General features: G+C 58.4%; 5 protein-coding genes across 5 annotated transcripts; 2 read left to right on the top strand and 3 right to left on the bottom strand.

Moving 5' to 3' along the window:
- Positions 1 to 29: 29 nt before the first annotated feature.
- B0H64DRAFT_73380 (putative cytochrome P450) lies at positions 30 to 2300 on the bottom strand. Its single transcript, XM_062808682.1, has 6 exons — positions 1692 to 2300; positions 1296 to 1603; positions 1036 to 1218; positions 893 to 961; positions 604 to 835; positions 30 to 480 (listed from the first exon to the last, which is right to left on the bottom strand). The coding sequence occupies exons 1-6, from the start codon at positions 2047 to 2049 to the stop codon at positions 110 to 112; spliced, it is 1521 nt and encodes a 506-aa protein (XP_062661880.1). The 5' UTR covers positions 2050 to 2300; the 3' UTR covers positions 30 to 109.
- Positions 2301 to 2573: 273 nt separating this feature from the next.
- B0H64DRAFT_453620 (putative alcohol dehydrogenase) lies at positions 2574 to 4152 on the bottom strand (the record flags this gene model as incomplete). The annotated part of the gene is made up of 3 exons (XM_062807243.1): positions 3456 to 4152; positions 2848 to 3377; positions 2574 to 2593 (listed from the first exon to the last, which is right to left on the bottom strand). Exons 1-3 carry the CDS (start codon positions 4013 to 4015, stop codon positions 2574 to 2576), a joined length of 1110 nt encoding a protein of 369 aa, XP_062661879.1. The 5' UTR covers positions 4016 to 4152.
- Positions 4153 to 4849: 697 nt separating this feature from the next.
- B0H64DRAFT_353906 (putative hybrid PKS/NRPS enzyme) lies at positions 4850 to 17273 on the top strand (the record flags this gene model as incomplete). The annotated part of the gene is made up of 3 exons (XM_062801518.1): positions 4850 to 12535; positions 12608 to 15036; positions 15113 to 17273. The coding sequence occupies 3 exons, from the start codon at positions 4853 to 4855 to the stop codon at positions 17271 to 17273; spliced, it is 12273 nt and encodes a 4090-aa protein (XP_062661878.1).
- A 200-nt stretch (positions 17274 to 17473) lies between these two features.
- On the bottom strand, positions 17474 to 18843 carry B0H64DRAFT_73367 (uncharacterized protein). Its single transcript, XM_062808680.1, has 2 exons — positions 18256 to 18843; positions 17474 to 18171 (listed from the first exon to the last, which is right to left on the bottom strand). Exons 1-2 carry the CDS (start codon positions 18608 to 18610, stop codon positions 17492 to 17494), a joined length of 1035 nt encoding a protein of 344 aa, XP_062661877.1. The 5' UTR covers positions 18611 to 18843; the 3' UTR covers positions 17474 to 17491.
- Positions 18844 to 18878: 35 nt separating this feature from the next.
- B0H64DRAFT_384844 (putative cytochrome P450) lies at positions 18879 to 21046 on the top strand. The gene is made up of 4 exons (XM_062803039.1): positions 18879 to 19208; positions 19270 to 19890; positions 19973 to 20652; positions 20731 to 21046. Exons 1-4 carry the CDS (start codon positions 19149 to 19151, stop codon positions 20903 to 20905), a joined length of 1536 nt encoding a protein of 511 aa, XP_062661876.1. The 5' UTR covers positions 18879 to 19148; the 3' UTR covers positions 20906 to 21046.
- Positions 21047 to 21110: the final 64 nt, after the last annotated feature.

Below are 21110 nucleotides of genomic sequence, written 5' to 3'. Positions count from 1 at the left end.
CTCTCATCATCTGACTACCAAGCAGCCCGATTTACCCGATGCTAATCATGCTGCCATGACCTCACCCAAGAATCCGCCCACTTGTAAATTAGTCAACACAAGCCCCAACTCAAACCCTCCGAAACTCAATCCCCGACCGCAGCTTATTCGTAATCGTATCCCGATCACTCTCCACCTCCGTCTCGGCGGGGCGCAGCTCGAACCGCTCCAGCACGGCGACGACCGTCATCTTGAGCAGCAGGTCGGCCATGTTCTTGCCCATGCACTTGGAGGACCCGACGCCCCACTTGATGAAGGAATACCGGTAGCTGGACGGGTTCACGCCGGCGAAGCGCTCGGGCCGGAACGTCTCGGCGTCCGCGCCCCACGCGCCCCGGTCCGTGTTGATCCGCCACACGTCGGTGGTACAGGTCGTCAGCGCGGGGATGCGGTAGCCGCCGATGGTCTTGTCTTCGGCTGTGCATGCGACGGGAGAGAAGTCTGGAGGTGGGGGGGGGGTGCTCAGCGTTTGGTTTAGGTTAGGTAGGTAGTGTCCCCGGGGCTTGCTTTGTGTGCTTGGGTTGTTGGTGTTTGGGGTGAGAGTAGGACGTGGATCGGACTTACGCAAGGCGGGATTGAGTCTGATGGACTCCAAGGTGACATAGTTCAACAGCGTCTCCTGCTTGGCGCTGTAGGCGGACGGCGTGTAGCCCGGCTTTTGCTTCTCTTCTAGGATCTCGGACCGTAGTCGGGCTTGGAATTCTGGGTGGGAAGCGATGTTGGTCAGGAGACAGGCGAGAACTAGGCCGGTGATGTCGATGTTGGTGTAGAGCATCTCGTCGAGGGATTGGAGATACTGCGCGGCGGTTAGTTGTTATTTGACACCTTGGGTGCGCGGATATCGGATACTTACCTCGACGAGGGTCATGTCACCTTGCTCGACGCCTGCGTATATTCGTTCGACTGGGCAGTCTAGACAGAGCTGTGTCACGATGCGAGTTAGTACCAGGAGCGTATGTCCAAGAAAAGGTGACGCAGTTGATCCTCATCGTGTACCTTCCTGGCCCGCTGCACTGCTTCCAAGTTGAACTGCTTCCATCCGCGGTTGAAGGTTTGTAACTGTCGTCTCTGCACGGTGGGGAGCAGGTTGTAGGCTTTTGACATGAGCTTCGTGTTGAACACAAGGGCACCCATGATCTGTCTGTGCAGACTGGTCATGTCGTCGAGTTTAGCGAATGTCTGTGGTGATGCATGAACCTGTTAGCGACCGTTTCACATGCTCAACCGTTGGCACTTCCGCTCAGATCAACGCTCACCTCCTCGTCCATAACCTCGCCGTATGACATTACCGCCAAGAGCCGAAGTGCGAGAGAACGGCATGTGGTTACGGCGTCCTGAACAAAGAAGGAGGCTGATGAAGTTGACGCAGAAAGATGCCCGAGCCAATTGTCGATTGACTCTTTAAAGACGGGCTCAACTCGGAGAGTGGCCTGGTGAGAGAACTCGGGATCGAAGTGCGAGCGCATCGTCTTCCACTTTTCAGTGCCGCTTTGCTGGCCGACGCACTGCCCTAGAAGGCGCCAGGCATAATCTCCCATGCCTCCGCCACGAGGCTTTGTATGGTCTATATTTGATAATCCGTCAGACTCGGATGCAGAGCTTATTTGGGGGCACCGGGGAGGGGGGAGGGGGAGTGGTGGGTTCGAGCATACCTTTGCCATCCCCGGCCATGAACTCCTTCAACTGCTCCGGTGTGACAAGGACAAGGTCTCGATACCGCCTGTTGGGCATCAAGTACGGCTCGTCCTTCGCCAGCTGTTTTCCCTGTTCCGATACCTCTTTGCCATTACTGTAGCGGAGGGTGCGCGTGTCCTTGGGGAACACCTTGATGTGCTGTCCCGCACCGTTACGGAAATGGTAGCTGTCTTCACTCCACGAAGCCTTTATAAACCAGGTTATGGCGGAGAGAACGAGGGCACCCAAAGCCACACTGGTATACTGGGATGGAATGCCGGTTGACGGCAGCTCCACCACCATGGATGAAAAGGCGTTTTCTAGCTTGCTCGTCATTTTCTACTCTTACAGAATGGTAAGGCAGGTGTGAAAATGGTAACAGCTCGGGGGCACGAATGTGATGGACAACCCAAGCTCGCGCTCAGACAGAGTAAGTGCACATGACTATAGATGGACGTTGGTTGATGCGGGCATCGGCCGGGGTGTAAACCGGGCTCGCATATTCGGCATGCCATTGCTTGACCCGAGCCCGTGGCGGCGGACAATTGCTTGAGCCAACCGAGACGGACCCGGGGCGGCGGACTTAGCGGCACGAGTCGCACGAAAGGACACGGCTCGGGATGCAACAAGGACTACTCACTACTACCCTGTGCTTATGCTGCAGCCGAGGGACGGTGAATGCATCGGCGAATCCGCACTGAGCCGTTCCCAGCTTATTTGGTACACCTCGATTGGTCATCCCTCTCTGAAGAGGCGAGGATGTCCATAGATATGGACCAGACTCAGAACCCGGAGCAGTCATCGGTCTTTATCCATGGACCGGTCTAGAGTCCGGCTATAGTGTGTAAGCCCAGAGGTACTCATACATCTGCGAGCGGTACTGAGGCACCTCCTTTTGTGTTCCCACTATTCTAGACAGCGTTCAGCTGGGGGTAAAGCCGCATAGGTAGGTAGTGGCAACGTGGCATGCTAGACAGCTAGAGCGCTAAGTTCTCCAAAACACGAGAGTTCCGAGATTGAGATGGCCAACATTTTCCATATTGGCCCGTAGAGCCACTTCTCCTGCGTCAAATTTAGCAGGACGCCTATCTTGGCCTGGTGTTTCACTATCGACTATTATTCAAGCATCCGTACGACATTCCTGAACCCGGTACACCAGCTTCTTCCCGGCTACCTGCCCCTTTCGCACGTCATCCAGTCCACCCACGAGTCCAGCCAACCCGCCTACACGGGTCTCATACTTGTGCGTCCTAATATCACCCTTGTCAAGCATGCTCTGTGCCACCAAGAACCACTTCTCGGTGAACGTTTTGTCACTCGGCTTGGCCTCGACGTTCATGGGGCGTTTCCACATGACGGGTTTTCCAAATATAGTCAGGCCAAAAACCCACGACGGCCTCACGCTCCGGCGGGTATGAGTGCGGATTGGGAACGGATCTAGACTGAGGTACTTGCCCCCGTTGCTGCTGATGGCTTCGTAACATGTCGACATGGTTGTCGTGGTGGTGATGCAATCGAGGGCCATGTTGAGCGTGTTGCGCGTGAAGGCCCGAATGTCGCTTCCTACACTCGGGGAGCGGTAGTCGAATGCAGCGGCAGCACCCAGTGACTTGACCCAGTCGAAGCGCTCGGGAGAACACGTTGTGATTGGTACCAGGCCGGAGCTAACCATGAGGCGAGAGTTAGCGGTTATGTCTCAGGGGCAGGGAATAGTGACAAGGTAGGAGTGAGTTTGAACGAACCGAGCTGCCATTTGAATTGCCATCGTGCCGGTAGCTGTCCCACCTCCGTAGATCAAGACATACCGCTGCTGCTGCTGCTGCTGCTGGCGTTGCACAGTCGAAAATGATGTCGGCATGGGAATTCCTAGGGATTGGTACAACGCCAGACCGACTGTTGCGAGACTGACTCCCAGCGTGCAAGCCTGGTCGAAGTCCATGGCCTCGGGGATTTTGAACAGCAGGTCCCCCGGCGCGGCGACGTATTCTGCGAAGGCACCATTCTCGGGCCGAAGAGGATTGTTGCCAAAGACAGGACCGCAGACACGATCTCCGACCGAGATCTGCTTCCTCACCGCTGGACCAACCTTGACAACCTCGCCGGCAAAGTCGACACCCACGGTGGCACCCCGCGTCGGCGACAAATCCAGGGATTTCGCGTCGGCAGGGTTGACCGCAACTGACACTACTCTGATGAGGACTTCATCGCCCTCAGCATGCGGAACCTGGGCGCCTTCAACCACCTCGACTTTCCCCGCCTCAACGATCTTGAGAGCTCTTTGTCGTTCTGGGATGCAGGCCATCTTGGCAAGTAAGCTGTGCTGAGCGTAAAGCAGCTGTGGGCAGGTGGTTAGAAATATGTGAGAAACACGGCGGCCAGGGGCATCAAAGGGACCAGCCTCGTTGCGCTCTTACTTCAGAACGACGTGGTATAAGAATGAAACATCGGTCAAGTTAGGTAGGTAAGGTAAGTAGTCTTCTTGGTATGCCACTTGGCATGCATATTCAGCTGTCGTGGGAAAAGACCGAGGGGGTAGCATCGAGGCGTGAGTGAGGCTCAGCCTGCCGTTGGCGACTGTGTGCTGTGTGTAGTGCCGCCCTCGGTCTGTTTAGGCGCTGTGCTTACCCATCCACTACGCCGCCCGTCTACATGTACCTGTCGTCCCCGAACGGTGTTTTTAATTATCGGCAGATATCGGTCTCGGGCTTTGCACTGCTCGGCCCTGAAATCCACGGCCGATGGCAAATCGAGTCCGGCATGGCCAAGTCTACACGGGCAGTTAGTCCTGTCTGGTACCGGGCGATGATGGATATGGAATGGCTGCCAAAAAAGGGTGCCGTCTTTCCAAGCACGCAACCATGTCCATGTAATATGCTCACCTAGGCTTCTTTGTACCCTCATTGATAGTACTTAAGTTACCTAACCTCCAATGGCGCTACAAGAAATAGGTTTATTTCAGTTTTCCCGCGTGAAGGTCTTCTTCATCTGATCCATGTCCTTTTATACGGCCTGACTGTTCAAGGCCTGGGTTTTATCGAACCCCCATCCAAGCTCCTCTGAGTCCTCTCAGGTGGCAAGCCATCTTTGAAAACTCACTGTCAGCAACATTTTGATTCAACATCTCCTAACATCTCTCAACATGGCTCAGACGCCGCTTGAACCCATTGCCATTGTTGGCTCCGCCTGCCGCTTTCCCGGCGGCGCCTCCTCGCCAAGCAAGCTCTGGAAGCTGCTCAGGGAACCCAAGGACGTGCTCGGGGACTTCCAGTCGACTTCCCTCAGACCTAACCTGTCGGCGTTTCATAGCGAGAATGGTGAACAGGCTGGTAGGACCGATGTTGTAAGCAAAGCATACATTCTTCAGGAGGACGCCAACGTATTCGACGCCGCCTTCTTCAACATCAGCCCTCTAGAGGCGGCCGGGATGGACCCGCAGCAAAGAATCCTCCTAGAAACCGTCTATGAGTCCTTCGAGGCAGCCGGCCACCCATTACACCGCGTAAATGGCTCCCCAACCGCTGTTTTTGTCGGTTCCATGACGGCCGACTACTACGACATGCAGGTCCGGGACACCGAGACGATGCCGCGGTACAACGCCACCGGCACGACCAAAAGCATCCTAGCGAACCGAATCTCATACTTCTTCGACCTCAAGGGGCCATCTATCACAGTCGACACGGCGTGCTCATCTTCACTTGTCTGTCTTCACCTGGCCGTGCAGAGCCTGCGGAACGGAGAGTGCGAGGCGGCCGTTGTGGCGGGATGCAACCTCATCCTCGATCCCGTCATGTTCCTGGCCGAAAGCAGCCTGCACATGCTGTCCCAGGACTCTCGCTCCCGCATGTGGGATAGCGCGGCAAACGGTTACGCCCGCGGCGAGGGTGTCGCGTCGCTCGTCATCAAGCCGCTGTCAAAGGCTCTCCGTGACGGTGATCACATCGAGTGCCTCATCAAAAACACGGTTGTCAACTCAGACGGCCGTACCAAGGGTATCACCATGCCGAGCCCGACGGCCCAGACAGCCATGATCCGCAAGGCATATCTTGACTCGGGGCTCGACCCTGTCGCCGATCGGCCGCAGTTCTTTGAATGTCACGGCACCGGCACGCTCGCTGGTGATCCCGTCGAGGCCCAGGCGGTGCATGATGCCTTCTTCCCCCTTCCCGGTGAAATCAGAGGAAGTAAGGACGGCGGTGGTAAACTTTTCGTCGGCTCCATCAAGACCATCATTGGCCATCTCGAGGGTTGTGCCGGTATCGCGGGCATTCTAAAGGCCTCGCTGTCGATCCAGAACCGGACCATCTCACCTAATATGCACTTCAACGACCTGAATCCGGCCATAGCTCCCTTCTACGGCCACCTTGAAATACCCACGACGGCTGTTCCCTGGCCTGCGACAGTCGGAGGTGGTCCGCTACGAGCAAGCGTCAATAGCTTTGGCTTTGGAGGCACAAATGCCCATGCGATTCTGGAGAGCTACGAGCCCGAGCCTGAGCCTAAGCCTGAGCCGACGAGTCTCTCCATGGCTTTAGACGACAGTTGTTTCGTCGGACCTTTTCCTCTCTCAGCCCAGACAGAAAAGTCTCTCGCCTCGGCCATCAAGGAACTCTTGCAAAGCATCAAAGACAACCCTACGTTGAACCTATCCGAGCTGAGCTGGCTCCTGCAGACTCGGCGGACCGTGTTTCCAGTCAAGACATTCTTTTCCGGCACAAGCCGAGAGGGCCTCGTCGAGTCAATGCAGCGCCACCTTGACGAGGTCGCCGACGGACGCAAGCCCGCCGGTCTCAACCCACGTCTGGTCTCGCAGCCTCCCGAGATCCCCGGCAGCCTCGGCATCTTCACCGGCCAGGGCGCCCAGTGGCCCTCGATGGGTGCCGCTCTTGTGCAGTCCTGCCGCGTCTTCCGGGAGGCCATCGAGAACTGCGAACGAGCACTCGCCTCCGTCCCCGACCCCCCGTCTTGGTCCCTCAAGGCTGAGCTTATCGCTGCCGCCGGCGAGTCCCGTCTCTCCGAGGCAGCTCTCTCCCAGCCCCTGTGTACCGCCGTCCAGATCGGTCTCGTCGACCTCTTGTATGCCTCTGGCGTCAGGCTGGACGCCGTCGTGGGACACTCATCGGGCGAGATTGCCGCCACGTACGCCGCTGGCATCATCTCGGCCTCCGACGCAATCCGCATCGCATACTACCGCGGCCTGTATGCTCGGCTCGCTCACGGCACTGATGGGCAAAAAGGGGCTATGATAGCTGTTGCCATTCCGTACGATGCCGCCATCGAGTTCTGCGCCGAAGAGCCTCGTGCCGGCCGCATCGCCGCCGCGGCCAGCAACTCGCCCTCTAGCGTCACCATGTCGGGAGACGCGGACGCCATCGAGGAAGCTAGGCAGCATTTCGAGAAACACAAGATTTTTGCTCGGCCACTGCGCGTCGATACCGCGTACCACTCGCACCACATGGTTCCCTGTGCCGCCCCTTACCTGGAGGCCCTGAAGAGATGCGACATCACCGTCAGACCTCCCCGTGAGGGCTGCATCTGGATCTCGAGCGTCCGCGGAGACATCGACCTCCTCGACGGCGACCTGCAGTCGCTCCGGGGAGAGTACTGGGTGCAGAACATGGTCCAACCCGTGCTGTTCTCGCAAGCCCTGCAGACCTCGCTCTGGTGTGGCGGACCCTTCGACGCGGTGCTGGAGGTCGGATGCCACCCGGCGCTCCAGGGACCCGCCAGCCAGACCTTCCACACGTCCCTCGGAACTGTGCTGCCGTACACCGGCTTGATGAACCGCAACCAAGACGACCGAGAGGCCTTCTCGGAAGGCATCGGTTTCGTCTGGCAGACCCTTGGTCCAGCACACGTCGACTTTGAGCGGTACAGAGCGGCGTTCCAGGAGGCGGGGACCTCAACCCGGGCTCCGGCGCCGATCAAGGGTCTTCCGTCGTACCCTTGGGACCACGAGAAACCCCACTGGCGCGAGTCTCGCATCTCTCGGCGGTACAGGTTGGGCCCTGCAAAGCCCTACAGGTTGTTGGGCCGTCGGATGCCCGACGACTCGGACGTCGAGATGCGCTGGCGGAACGTGTTTCGCCTCGGCGAGCACCCCTGGCTTAAGGGCCACCAGTTCCAAGGCCAGGCCGTCTTCCCGGCTGCTGGGTACCTGTCTATGGCCTTGGAGGCCACCATGGCCTTTGTTGCCGGCAAGAGTGTCCGCCTGATCGAGATCCGCAACTTGGCGCTGGACCGCGCGCTCGTCGTCGAGGATAACCAGTCCGGCGTCGAGGTGGTGTTTTCCATGTCCAAGACCCCCGGGCCCCGCCAGGCGCCGGAGAAGGAGGTGGATGTGATCCATACCGACATCAGCTGCCAGATCTGCACCGACGAGGTTGCCGGGGACCTGGTGCGCACCTGCTGGGGTGAGGTTCTGATTCACCTCGGCCCGTCATCTGGCGATGAGTTGCCGCCTATGGCGGAGCAGAGTCGTCGAAAGAAGCTGCGGCCGGTTGATATTGACGCTTATTACGACTCGGTCACGGCTCTTGGTCTGAACTACCAAGACCACTTCCGCGGCCTACACAGTGCAGAGAGGACCCTGGGCCACTCAAGGGTTCGTGCGCTCTGGCCGAAGGAAGTCGATCTCGACTTTGGGAACGCGCCGCATCCGGGATTCCTGGATACCGGTTTCCAGTCGCTGTTCATTGCCTATGGGTCGCCAACGAGTAATCAGCTCTGGGCGCCATACCTCCCCGTGGGGATCAAGCGTGTCTGCTTTGATCCCAATGTGGACTATCGGTGTTCGGAGGGAGCAAAGACGGATCTGGAGGCCTTTGTCACCCAAGGCACGGCTAAGACTCTTCAGGGGGATATCCATTTCTTCACCCCTCTCGAGCTCGGGGGTCGTTGCGGGATCCAGGTGGAAGGGATCGTCTTGAACTCGTTCGCCGAGACGAGACCGTCCAACGACCGGCTCCTATTCACCAAGACGGTCTGGAAATCCGACATATTGGGCGGGTCCACGGACGAGGAACTGCTACGTCTATCGCAAGACGCCGGTGGTGGCGACGCGCCGCTGATCGAAGCCATGGAGCGGATGGCACTTCACTACTTCCAACGTGTCCTCGCTGAGATCAAGCCCGCAGAGGTGAGTGACATGAAGTGGCACCACCGACAGCTGCACAAGGTCATGGAGATGCACATCGCCAACACCCGCGACGGGACACATCCCAGCACCAGGCCGGAATGGCTTACGGATACCAAAGAAGACATTGCCTCACTGGTCCGAGGCTTTCCGTCTGATCAGATAGATATCTGTCTGGGCCGAGCCGTCGGGGAGAACCTGGTCGACGTGATGCGCGGCAAGACCGAGATGCTGCAGGTCATGATCGAAGACGACATGCTCAACCGGCTGTACATGGAGGGCTGCGGCTTCCCCTTTTTGAACGAGTACATCTCGGCCGTAGTCTCGCGCATCGCCCACAAGCATCCGCGGATGAGCATCCTCGAGATCGGAGCCGGGACGGGCGGCACCACGCGGAAGCTGCTCGACGTTATCGGGCAGACCTATTCGTCGTACACCTACACTGACATCTCGGCGGGCTTCTTTGAAACGGCGGCCGACAAGTTCTCGGACCACCGTGACAAAATCACCTTCAAGATCTTGGATGTGGAGAAGAGCCCGGCCGAACAGGGGTACACGGAGCAGGCCTACGATCTGATGGTGGCCTCCAACGTGCTGCACGCAACCAGGAGTCTCAAGAAGACACTCGAGCATGCACGGTCTATGCTCAAGCCGGGCGGCTACCTGGTGCTGGGCGAGGTCACCGGCCAGCAGCTGCTCCGCATCCTGCTCTTCATGGGCGGTCTGCCGGGCTGGTGGCTCGGGGTGGACGAGGGCCGTGACACCGGGCCGGGGGCTACTCTGGTGCAGTGGGACCAGCTATTCCACGACACCGGCTTCTCCGGCGTTGATATCAGTGCCCTTGACAACGGCGATGCCACCATCCATTCCTTCTCCGTCATTGTGACGCAGGCTCTCGACGACGACTTCCGACTGCTTCGGGATCCGCTTACATGGGACGATGCGGTAGAGAGTGCACTCGGTGCAGTCAGTGCAGGGAAGCTGCTGATACTAGGCGGCAAGACACTCGTAACCTCGAAGCTGATTGCGCAGACACAGCGGCTCTTGCCCTTTCCTCGCAAGAGTGTGGTTATTCTGGACAGCATCGACCGCATTGAGGGTCGCCATGTCCCACCGGGAACGTCTGTCATATGCCTTGCCGAGCTGGACAGGCCCATCTTCGCCGACGATGTGTCCCCCAGCCGGATGCACGCTTTGCAAACCGTCTTTGGCACTGCCGCCAACATTCTCTGGGTCACCCAAGGCGGCCGATTCGGCGGCGAACCCCTGTCGAGCATGACCGTCGGCCTCGGACGGGCTCTGTCGGAAGAGCTCCCTCACTTGAACCTCCAGTTCCTGGATGTCGAGGATCAGCGCCAGCTGAAGGCTGGAGTGCTGGCAGAGACCTTCCTGAGACTCTTGCTGTCGACGAACTCTGAGATGGCCTCGAAGCGGGAGAGAATGCTGTGGACGGTCGAGCCAGAGCTCTACTTTGACGGGGAGACGATTCAGGTTCCTCGCGTTGTTCTGGATGCACCGGCGAACGACAGGATCAACGCTTCGCGGCGCAGGATCACACACAGCCTGAATACCGACACGTCTTCCGTGGAGATACAGGTCCGCGATACATCTCTGCGGCTATATGAGAAGCAGAAGCAGGCGCGGGTGCATGATGATGATATCGGTGCGGGACTCCGAGTCAGCATCAGGGTCCAGTACTCAGCAGCGCTGCACCAAGATGCGTCGCACAAAGAGGTTCTTTGCTTCGGTGTCTTGTCCGGCACCGATCAAAAAGTCATGGCAATTTCGGACAGTCACGTCTCGTCCCTGCACCATGTCCCGTCGGACAACATCTTTTACTTGCCACCGCCCACCGACGCTGACCATCTGAACCCTTCGGACGACGCTCTTGTGGTAGCAGTTGCGAGACAAGTCATTGCCCATGCAGTCCTGGCAGGCCTTAAAGAGGAAGGCATTTCTTCTTCTCCTTCCGTCGTCGTTTACGGTGCCGACCCAGGGCTAGCACAGGTTCTCACTCGTCAGTCGAGATCAAAGCTGGGCGCCTCCTCCTACAACCTTAGTTTCGCATCTTCCTCGAGTCGGAACGACGTACCGGACAGCTGGATTCGTCTTCGCCCAAGCATGACCGAGGACTCGATCAAGCGTACTCTTCCGGCCATTTCCGGGCGGCTTATCGATCTCTCGGGCGATGCAAATAACATGCTTTCGCGACTGCCTAGCACTTGGAAGGTACACAGATACGCTGTGTATCGAGGGGTCAGCCCGAGAGAGCAGCTACGAAAAGCCTTTGAAGGTCTCGCAGCACATCATACCGACCCTAACGTATCAGTTCAGGACCACTTCGTTACGTCCGTTGAACAGCTCTCGGCGCCTTCGTCGGCATCTCTCACTACCTACCCCGGCGTGGTGGACTGGACCCAGGCCCACGAGTTGCCTGTGGAGATGAAGCCGTTGGATGTGACGCAGCTCGTACACCCAAACAAAACATACTTCATGGTCGGCATGACCAGCGAGCTTGGCCTATCCATCTGCCGGTACCTGGTCGTCAACGGAGCCCGTTACATGGTGCTCGCGAGCCGAAACCCCAGCATCAGCGAGGACTGGCTCCAGGAGATGGCGCAGTATGGTGCTACAATTCGTGTCATCCGCCTGGACGTCTCAGACCTCCCAGCCCTGCGTGCTGTTGTTGACGAGGTTCGCCAGACGATGCCCCCTATCGGCGGAGTTTGCAATGCCGCATTGCTGCTCTCCGACAAGCTCTTTGTGGATATGAGCGCCGAAGAGATGAAGGTTCCGTTCGGGGCAAAGGTCACGGGCACCAAGAACTTGGACAAGGTTTTCTCGGATGCGGGCGGAAAGGATAAACTTGACTTCTTCGTCCTGTTCTCCTCTCTCGGCAGCATCTCAGGGAATGCGGGCCAGTCCAACTACCACGCGGCAAATATGTTCATGACCGGCCTCGCGGGGCAGCGCAGAACGAGGGGACTCCCCGCTAGCGTGATCCACGTCGGCCTGGTCGTGGACGTCGGATACGTTGCTCGAGCTGGTCGGCAGACCGAGGACTACCTGCGCAAGAGGTTCTATCTGCCACTGTCGGAGCCCGACGTCCACAACATGTTTGCCGAAGCCATGCTCGCGAGCAACCCTGCTTCGGAGCGGGCCGAGATCATTTGCGGCATGGAGCCCTCGGGAAACGGGGCCGGCGCGAAGAGGACAGCCCCCTGGATTGCTAACCCTCGCTTCTCCCACATGGTACTCCAGGAGAGCAAGGCCGAGACGCAAGACAATAAGGGATCCCAGGACGTGAACGTCCGGAAGCTGATGGAAGCTAGCGAGTCGTTTGAGGAAATCCAGGAGCTGCTCAAGGCCACGTTTATGGCCAGGCTCGAGAGCATCCTGCAGTTGGCCCCTGGCACAGCAAAGGGGGACATGGCCCTCGTCGACCTGGGCTGCGATTCTCTGCTGGCGGTCAAGATCAGGGCCTGGTTTCTCGAGGAGATTGCGGTCGAAGTTCCCGTACTCAAGCTCCTGGGCGGCGACACTATTGCTCAGCTGTGCACCATGGTCGCGTCCAACTTCATCGCCGCCCGCTCGGCCGATACGAATAAGCCGGACGCTTCTTCCGAGACCAAGGCGGCCACCGACACTTCGCAGGAGAAGTCCACTGATTCGGCAACAAGTTCAAGCTCCGTCAGCGGGGATTTGGTTAACAGCAGCACTTCGATCTCATCGGAGCCCGATATGTCGTTGTCATCATCCGAGACAGCATGGACACCCACGTCCCCGGGCAATGGAGTTTCTTCAACTTCATCCGGCGCCGGTGACTCGAAAGTGATGACAACCGTTGGTCATTCATCTCGTTTCGGCGGAGACCAGGAAGTACCAAGCCCAGCTGATTTCACCAAGTGTGAAAAGATGTCGCGGGCTCAAGCAAGACTCTGGTTCTTGCGGACGTACCTTAAGGATCCCACCACGTTTAACATTGTCCACTCCTTCAACGTGCAGGGCCGTCTGCGTCCGCTCAGACTCAGAGACGCCTTCCAGCAGGTATTGGCCCGCCATGAGTCTCTCCGAACCTGTTTCTTCTTCGACCCGGACACCGGTGAGCCGCGGCAGGGTGTTCTGGCACAAGCCAGGGGTTCGATGGAAATAGTTTCAAATTCTGATGACGCCACTGCCGCCGAGCGCGCATTTGAAGACTACAGGACTCGGCAGTGGGATCTCGAGAATGGCGAGGCGATTGGGGCGACTCTGGTCTCGCACTCCCCAGATAGCCACACGCTCGTCTTCGGTTATCATCACATTCTCATGGATGGCACCGGCTACTACCTGTTCCTTCGAGACCTTGACCTCGCATACAGAATGGCACCTCTCAGTCCCGTCGGACTTCAGCCGTCCGAGTTCGCCTGCAAGGAAGCCGAGGGCATCTCCGCCGGCAGGCTCGAGGAGCAGGTCAACTTCTGGAAAAAGGAGCATTCTGAGCTCCCAGCCCTACTTCCCTTGCTCCCCTTCGCCCGCGTCAAGTCACGGAAGGCATTTGATGACTGGAACGGAAACACTTCCAGCCATGAGACCTCGCCGGAACTGGTGGCCAACATCAAAAGAGCATGCCAGTCTCTGCGCATCACCCCATTCCACTTTTATCTCGCCGCCGCCCACGCGCTGCTCTGCAGACTTCTCGAGATCGACGACGTCTGCATCGGCGTTGCCGACGCCAACAGAGCCGACGAGGGCCTGGCCAACACGGTCGGGTTCTTCCTGAACCTTCTCCCCCTGCGCCTCCGCCTCAACCAAGCTGGCGGACAGCCTGAGATCTTTGCGGATCTGGCCAAGGCAGTCTCCGCCAAGGTCCTCGCTGCCAACGAAAACGCGAGCGTTCCATTCGATGTCGTCCTGGACGCCGTGGGCGCCCCGAGGTCGCCGACCCACAGCCCTCTTTTCCAGGTTGCCGTCAACTACAGGAGTGTCGGTCTCGTCGAGTTGCCCGTCGGCGACTGCAGACTGTCGTCCAAGACGCACCACGACGCTCGCAACCCATATGACTTGGCGTTCAACATGGCGCAGACCGGGTCAGGGACCTGCTTGATCGAGTTGACTGCCCGAGAGAGCCTGTACGACTCCCAGGCCTGTGGTCTGGTTCTGGATATGTACATCGGCCTGCTGGAACAGGTCTCTGCCAACCCGACCCTCCCCGTCAGCGAGATCAACCTCTTTCCCTCCGGCAGCGGTAATAGTCAGCAGTCTATAGACATCGGTCGTGGCCCCATTGTCGACTTTGGCTGGCCGTCTACCTTGGTCGAGAAGTTCGACGACACTGCTGCCGACGATCCCAGTGCGGTTGCAGTAGTAGACTCCAAAGAGCGGGTGATGTATGCCGAACTCAGTCTCCGAAGCAATCAGATAGCGGCGGCATTGCTAGATCTCGGTCCCGCGCCAGGAACAGCCATCGCCGTGCTGTCGGAGCCTTCAGCCAACACGATCGCCTCTATGCTGGCCATACTCCGCATCGGCTGTGTTTACACGCCCCTGGATCTGAGTCTCCCGGCGTCCAGACATGCAGCCATGCTCCAGGACGCGAAGGCGCCCCTCATAATATGTCATAACGAAACAGCAGACCTTGCTCGCCAGCTGCAAGGCCGCACCGCGGAGCAATACACCCTGCTCAACACCAGCAGCACGCACCCGCCGCCACCACCACAAGGCGGGAGCCACATCACCACCACCATCGCCAACGCATCCACCGCGGAGTCGCCCGCCTTCCTGCTCTACTCGAGCGGCTCGACCGGCACACCAAAAGGGATCGTGCTGCACCAGGCCGGCATCCTCAACTACCTCGCCTCCAAGAGCCGGCGGCTGGCGCTGCGGAAGGAGGTGGCCCTCCAGCAGAGCTCGGCGGGGTTCGACATGTCGGTCGCGCAGATCTTCAACGGGCTGGCGACGGGGGGGACCGTGGTCATGGTCCCGCAGGCGTCGAGGGGCGATCCGGTGGCGATCGCCAGGCTGATAAGGGAGGAGGGGGTGTCGTTTACGATTGCCACGCCGTCGGAGTGTTTGTTGTGGTTGAGGTATGGGAATGAGTATTTGAGGGACTCTGCCGCCTGGGTGCATGCGTGTCTGGGCGGGGAGGTGGTGTCGGAGCAGTTGAAGAGGGAGTTTCGGCTGCTTGGGCGGGGGGGACTGGTCGTGACCGAGTGAGTCGTTTTGTTGTTCCAAACTTACCTATCCTCTCCTGGCAATGGCTGCTGATTCTTTGTGGCACAAAACTAGCTGTTATGGCCCGACTGAACTATCTTGCGCAACAACGTTTGAGACGATTGCGTTGGGTTCTTCTCCCAACGAGGCGCCCCCTGACGACTTCTTTTCCGTCGGCAAGCCCATCCCCAACACGTCCATCTTCATCGTCGATCCCCATGGAGAGCCAGTCCCCATAGGCTTTCCCGGTGAGATTTGGGTCGGGGGAGTGGGTGTCGCACTTGGCTACCACAACTCCGAAGAACTGAACACGGCAAAGTTCCTGCAAAACTCATTCCTCGGACACGAACAGCACTATGGCCCAACCAGGGTGTACAAGACCGGTGACCAAGGCCGCCTGCTCCAGGACGGATCCCTCATCTTCATGGGTCGTCTCGACGGGGACAGCACCATCAAGCTCCGCGGTCTCCGCATCGACTTGGATGACGTGGCTAGCACGCTCGTCCGGGCTTCTAGAGGGTTGGTAGCTGACGCCTGTGTCACTGTGCAAGGAGATCCGGGATTCCTTGTTGCCTACATCGTGACTGCGCACGATTCCACCGAGACGACTTCGGTGCAACTCGAGGGCGTCCTCAGAAACATGGATATGCCCAGATATATGGTCCCCACTCGCATAGCCGTCCTGGACCGTCTACCCACGAGTTCAAACGGGAAAGTCGACCGCAAGGCTCTAGCATCCTCGCCAATACGTGCAAGCCTCTTGGACCTTGACTCCGGGTCCGGCACGTCTTCTCGACCAACACAACCTCTCTCTCTTCTCGAGGGCCAACTGAGGCTTATATGGGAGGAGGTTCTGGGACATAATCTGACCTCGTCCTTGACTCCCGAATCCGACTTCTTCATGGCGGGTGGAAACTCTCACCTACTGGTCAGACTCAGGTCGGCTATCGAAGAAGCCCAGGGGGTCTCCGTCCCGCTTAGGGATCTGTACGGCGCCAGCACTCTCGGCACCATGGCGGAGACATTGGCGTCGAACCTGGGCTCACATACGAGCCGAACGGAGATCGACTGGGACAGCGAGATACAGTCTCTACTCCAACTGATCGACAAGCCCGCCGTCACCCCCGTAGAACAACGCATACCCAAAACTCAGGACAGACACATCCTCCTCACCGGCTCCACCAGCTTCCTCGGCCTCGCCATCCTCGACCACCTCCTCCAAGACCCAACCGTCTCCCAAATCCACTGCATCGCCGTCGCCCCCGACGCCCGCCACCTCCTCCCCTCATCCTCCAAAATCACCATCTACACAGGCTCCCTCACCAGCCCCCACCTCGGCCTAACCCAGCCCGAAACCGCCCACCTCCAAAACCAAACCGACCTCATCATCCACGCCGGCTCCACCGGCCACTGCCTCAACACCTACTTTTCCCTCCTCACCCCCAACGTGCACGCCACCGTCCGCCTCGCCAACCTCGCCCTGCCGCGCCGCATCCCCTTCCACTTCATCTCCTCCAACCGCGTCGCCCTCCTCCTCTCCAGCAGCAGCAGCAGCACCACCACCACCACCACCACTACCACCACCAGCAGCACCACCATCACTGCTGCAGCAGCAGCAGCAGCAGAAGCAGCACCACCCCCCATCTCCGCCGCATCCCACCCCCCGGTAGCAATGCGCGACGGCTCCGAGGGCTTCACCACGACCAAGTGGGCGAGCGAGGTGGTGCTGGAGCGGGGCGTGGCGTGCCAGGCCGGGCAGGAAGTGTGCATCCATAGACCATGCGCGCTGGTGGGCGCGCAGGCGCCGGCGTATGACGCGCTGAATTCGTTGTTAAGGTTTTCGAGGTTGATGGGCGCGGTGCCGAGGTTGGGGGACGGTGTGGAGGGGTTTTTGGATTTTAAGGGGGTGGGGGAGGTGGCGGGGGATGTGGTGCGGGAGGCCCTTTCTTTTTCTTCTTCGAGGGGTGATGGGGGGGTTGGCCCGGTTGGGGTTGGAGTTGGAGGGGGGGTGAGGTTTAGGCACCATTCGAGTGGGAGGAGGGTGCCGGTGGGGAGGTTTAGGGAGCATATGGAGGAGTTGTACGGGATGGGGTTTGAGGAGGTGGAGATGGGGGTCTGGATTGAGCGGGCGAGGGGGTTGGGGATTGAGGAGTTGATTGTGAGTTATTTGGAGGCGTTGGTGTCCAAGGGGGAGACGATGGTGTTTCCGTATATGGGTGCGAGTGCTGATGAGTGATGATGTTTCTCCTTCGTTTTCTTTCCCCTTTTCACTGTAGGTACTTTTGTCCTGTCTGGGTGTCTTCAGCTTGCCTGGGGATACCATCTGGTAGTTGGGGACTGGGGAAAGGGGTTCACTTAGTTTCGTATCATGACCCATTCACTAGGCATTAGTTATCAATTACAAGATTTAGGGAGTCAGGTGGGCACTCTCAATGCTTTCCCATATGATGTATATTAGAATGACTTGGGCTCTCTATTTCTCAGCTCAACATTTTCAAAAACAGCCATGGTGTGATCCCACACCTTGTCCGCATACCCTTGTCCGATCCACCGCTGTAACAATCTCCAGTTTGCCTTTAGCTCCCCCTTCGGACCGAGCAAGTACACCCCGTTAGCCGACTCCAACTCTGGATGCCGCTGTTCCAACCCCCCCGTGTTGCGCGCTACTGCCGAGACATATCGTCGACTGGTGGCATGGAACGCCTGTCGCTCGCCAGACTCTTCCACACTCATGGCCAGGAAAGTCTTGACAAACGGAACGATGAACAGCCATCCAAAAAAGCGGGCGATGAGACCGAACACTCCGCTCCAACGTGTGGCGAATGCGTCTGACAGGATATCGGTTGCAACAAACCCTGGGTGAGCATGTACAAAACAGATCCTTGGGTACCGCGGAGCCATATGAATAAAAGCCAGGGTTTGCAACGATGTCATATGGTCGATTGCATTTAGCATACTGTAGCTTTTGCCGAGTTCCATGTCGTTGACCTCCAGGTGCCGTTCGGCCCCTCCGGCGAGTACACTCAGGACCCGAGGGTTCCTGGACCTGGTGAGAAGAGGAACGAGCTTGGAGACGAAGCGGATTCGGCCGTAATAAGACAGGGACATGCACTTGTCGATGCCCTCATCAGTGTCTTGGGGCGATTGTTAGCGACGTCCCATCAGTGGTAACTTGCTAAGGCACATGTGCAGTCAGGGGGGGGAGTAACGCAACGCACAATCAGGCCCGTTCACCGGTATGAATCCCGGGCTCATGAATAGGAGGTCCAATCTCTCCTCGGCTTCTGCGACGAGCTGGCAGACTCGATCAACCTCCCGCAACAAAGCAATGTTGGCCGCGATGAACTTGATCTGCGCCCTTGGATTCAGCGACTGGAGCTCAGCTCGCTGGTCGGCGAACTGTGTTGCACTTCTGCCTACTGCGTAGATGGTTGGTGTGTTGAGACCGCGGACCAGTTGATGCAGTGTAGCTGCACCAATGCCCCTGGTCGCACCGGTAAACAAAGCTACAAGGCCTGGGGTTTCGGCTCCGAGAGCGGCATTGTGTTCACGGACTTGATGGATGGCTACCATTGTTCATTCACTCAATGGTGGTACGAAGTACCGCATGGTGATCCGAGTAGGTAGGACGGGTAGTAACCGGGGCTTGGCCTAAGCTTTGGAATGAGTGCCGTAGGCCGGTTCTTATGGCCGACTACGGGCGGAAAAGACCGGCCGGAGCAAGATGGGGGCGGAAAAGAAGGTGCGGTGGCCGGTCTGTCTGGGTCCGGGTAATCATGGACCGAACCGGACAACCCGGGCTATCGGAGAAGCGGCCATTGTCGTCCGTCACTGCATGTCAGCGGCAGCTGTCCACCAAGACGGGAATATCGAGGCCCGTGTTACCAGCGGCCGAAGTAGGTGGGTTACATCGACGAGCTCACCAGCGTCCATCATTATTGCGGGAACAGAGGCTGGAAGACACCGAGACCCTTCCCGTCCTGCCCTGGCTATTCCCACAGCATTACATGCTCACCGGGGTGGTACTACCTTATGACCATGTCCCTTTCTATAGTGAACACAACGTCACCAGTCAAGACACAAGCTGGACGGGAACTGCAAAACAACCACCATGACTGACTCTACCAAACTCGCTGGCCTTTGTTGCCTCGTGGCTCTCGTCTTAGTCGTTGTGCGTGAGGACACAAATGGACTGAACACTGAATCAAAATGCTGACCGAGAATGAGCACAGTACCAAGCGATAGGAATCATCTACAACCTTCTTTTCCACCCCCTCCGAAAGTACCCCGGACCCTGGCACTGGGGCGCAAGTCGAGCGTTCCTCACCGTCAGCACCATCCGGGGTCGCTATGTGCATCAGATCAAGGACCTTCATCGCCAATACGGCCATGTGGTCCGCATTGCCCCCAACGAGCTCAGCTTCACCGACGAGCGGGCCTGGAATGATATCTGCGGCGCCACCAAAGCAGCGCCGTATGGCATGAAGAAGGACGAACGTCTCAACGACCTCGTCGGTGGCGATGCGACGAATCCCGATCTCTCCAAGGAGAAGGCCGACATGATACACACACGCATCAGGAGATCTCTGGCCCCAGCCTTCTCGAGGTCTTCGGTGAGGCAACAGAGTCCGCTGATCAACAGCCACGTGGACGAGATGGTGGCCGTGCTCAGCGAGAGCGCAAAACAGGGGCAGACGGTCGACATGTGCCGAATCTACGCCTTTACCATGTACGACTCCTTTTCCGACATCTTTCTGGGCGAGTCCATGAATCTGCTGGGCGACCCGGCTACTCGTCCGTGGGTAGATTCCATGGTTGGCTTTGCCAAAGCGACCACCACCCTTGCAGCTCTCGTAAGAATTCTTTGTCATGCGTTTATGCCCCGGGATCCCAGGCCGTTGCTAATGGATGGTATTCCCATCGCTCACCTACCAGTCTCACTATTGGGTCTTGCGCCTCCTGATCGGTTTACTACTCAAGACCATGGGCAACGGGTCCCGCGACGCCTTCATGAACCCGTGCCTGGACCGCTTCGACCGCCGGCTACAAAGGAAGGACGGCGGCGGTAGCGGCCGCCACGATCTCGTCCACCTCGCCCTCGAGAGCAGCAAACAGCAGGTCTCGGCCAAGGAGCTCCGGGACTTCTCCCCCTTCCTGATGGTCGGCGGCGGCGAGACCATGGGCAGCCTGCTGCCCTGCCTAACGTACCTATTACTCAAGCACCCCAGGGCCATGCAGCGAGTCACTCGGGAAGTCCGCGAGGCGTTTGACGGCGGCGGCGGCGGCCAAGACGACATCACCATGGACAGGGTCCTCCGGCTCCCCTACCTCGGCGCCTGCATCGACGAGGCCCTGCGCATGTACCCGCCCGTGGCGCAGGGCAACGAGCGCGTCGTTCCGGAGGGCGGCGCCGCCGTGTGCGGAGACCATCTTCCGGGGGGGACGATCGTGGTTGTGTCGCAGCTCTCGGCCTACCGCCAGAAGCGCAACTTCTTCCGTCCCGACCACTTCGTCCCGGAGAGGTGGCTGCCGGAAGCCGGTCCCGAGTTCGCCAACGATCGGAAGGCCGTCTTTAAGCCTTTCTCGGTTGGACCGCAGAATTGCTTTGGGCAAGAGTGAGTCTCCGACTGCCCAGGTCCTACTCTGTAGTTCTAGAAAGTGCGTGAACGCAACGCTGACGAAGCTTATCACAGGGTCGCCCACTACACTCTCCGTTTGGTTATGGTCAGGCTGCTGCTGAGCTTTAAAATGAAGCTGTGCCAGGAGAGTGACGCAAAGAACACTTGGGGAGGGCAACTGGCTGTCTACAATGTTTGGATGAAGCCGCCGCTAAATGTAGAGCTCGAGTTGGCTGGTGTAAAGGGTTAGGCCGGTGCATTACTGCTACTCTTGAAACGAGCCTCCGTTTAGGAGTTTTACCGTTGATGCCACCGTGCTGCACTATCACGTCCGCTGTTTAGAGGTAGAAACGGAACTACTTCAGAGCATTTGTAGCATAAAAGAATCCACACTTCGGTATTAGTGCAGTCCGCGTAGAAGATACGCATATACTTCTTTACGTTGTGTGGACATG

Source organism: Chaetomium fimeti (genome assembly GCF_033439085.1).
Source record: "Chaetomium fimeti strain CBS 168.71 chromosome Unknown B0H64scaffold_2, whole genome shotgun sequence".
NCBI lineage: Eukaryota > Fungi > Ascomycota > Sordariomycetes > Sordariales > Chaetomiaceae > Chaetomium > Chaetomium fimeti.
This window is presented reverse-complemented; position numbering and strand designations above follow the sequence as displayed.

Coding starts and splice junctions, on each gene's coding strand:
- B0H64DRAFT_73367 (XM_062808680.1), bottom strand. CDS start 18,610: ATGGTAGCCATCCATCAAGTCCGTGAACACAATGCCGCTCTCGGAGCC. Junction 18,172..18,255: donor ACCGGTGAACGGGCCTGATT/GTGCGTTGCGTT, acceptor AATCGCCCCAAG/ACACTGATGAGGGCATCGAC.
- B0H64DRAFT_384844 (XM_062803039.1), top strand. CDS start 19,149: ATGACTGACTCTACCAAACTCGCTGGCCTTTGTTGCCTCGTGGCTCTC. Junction 19,209..19,269: donor TGGCTCTCGTCTTAGTCGTT/GTGCGTGAGGAC, acceptor GAATGAGCACAG/TACCAAGCGATAGGAATCAT. Junction 20,653..20,730: donor CAGAATTGCTTTGGGCAAGA/GTGAGTCTCCGA, acceptor AGCTTATCACAG/GGTCGCCCACTACACTCTCC.
- B0H64DRAFT_73380 (XM_062808682.1), bottom strand. CDS start 2,049: ATGACGAGCAAGCTAGAAAACGCCTTTTCATCCATGGTGGTGGAGCTG. Junction 962..1,035: donor CAGTGCAGCGGGCCAGGAAG/GTACACGATGAG, acceptor ATCGTGACACAG/CTCTGTCTAGACTGCCCAGT. Junction 481..603: donor CAGACTCAATCCCGCCTTGC/GTAAGTCCGATC, acceptor CCCCACCTCCAG/ACTTCTCTCCCGTCGCATGC.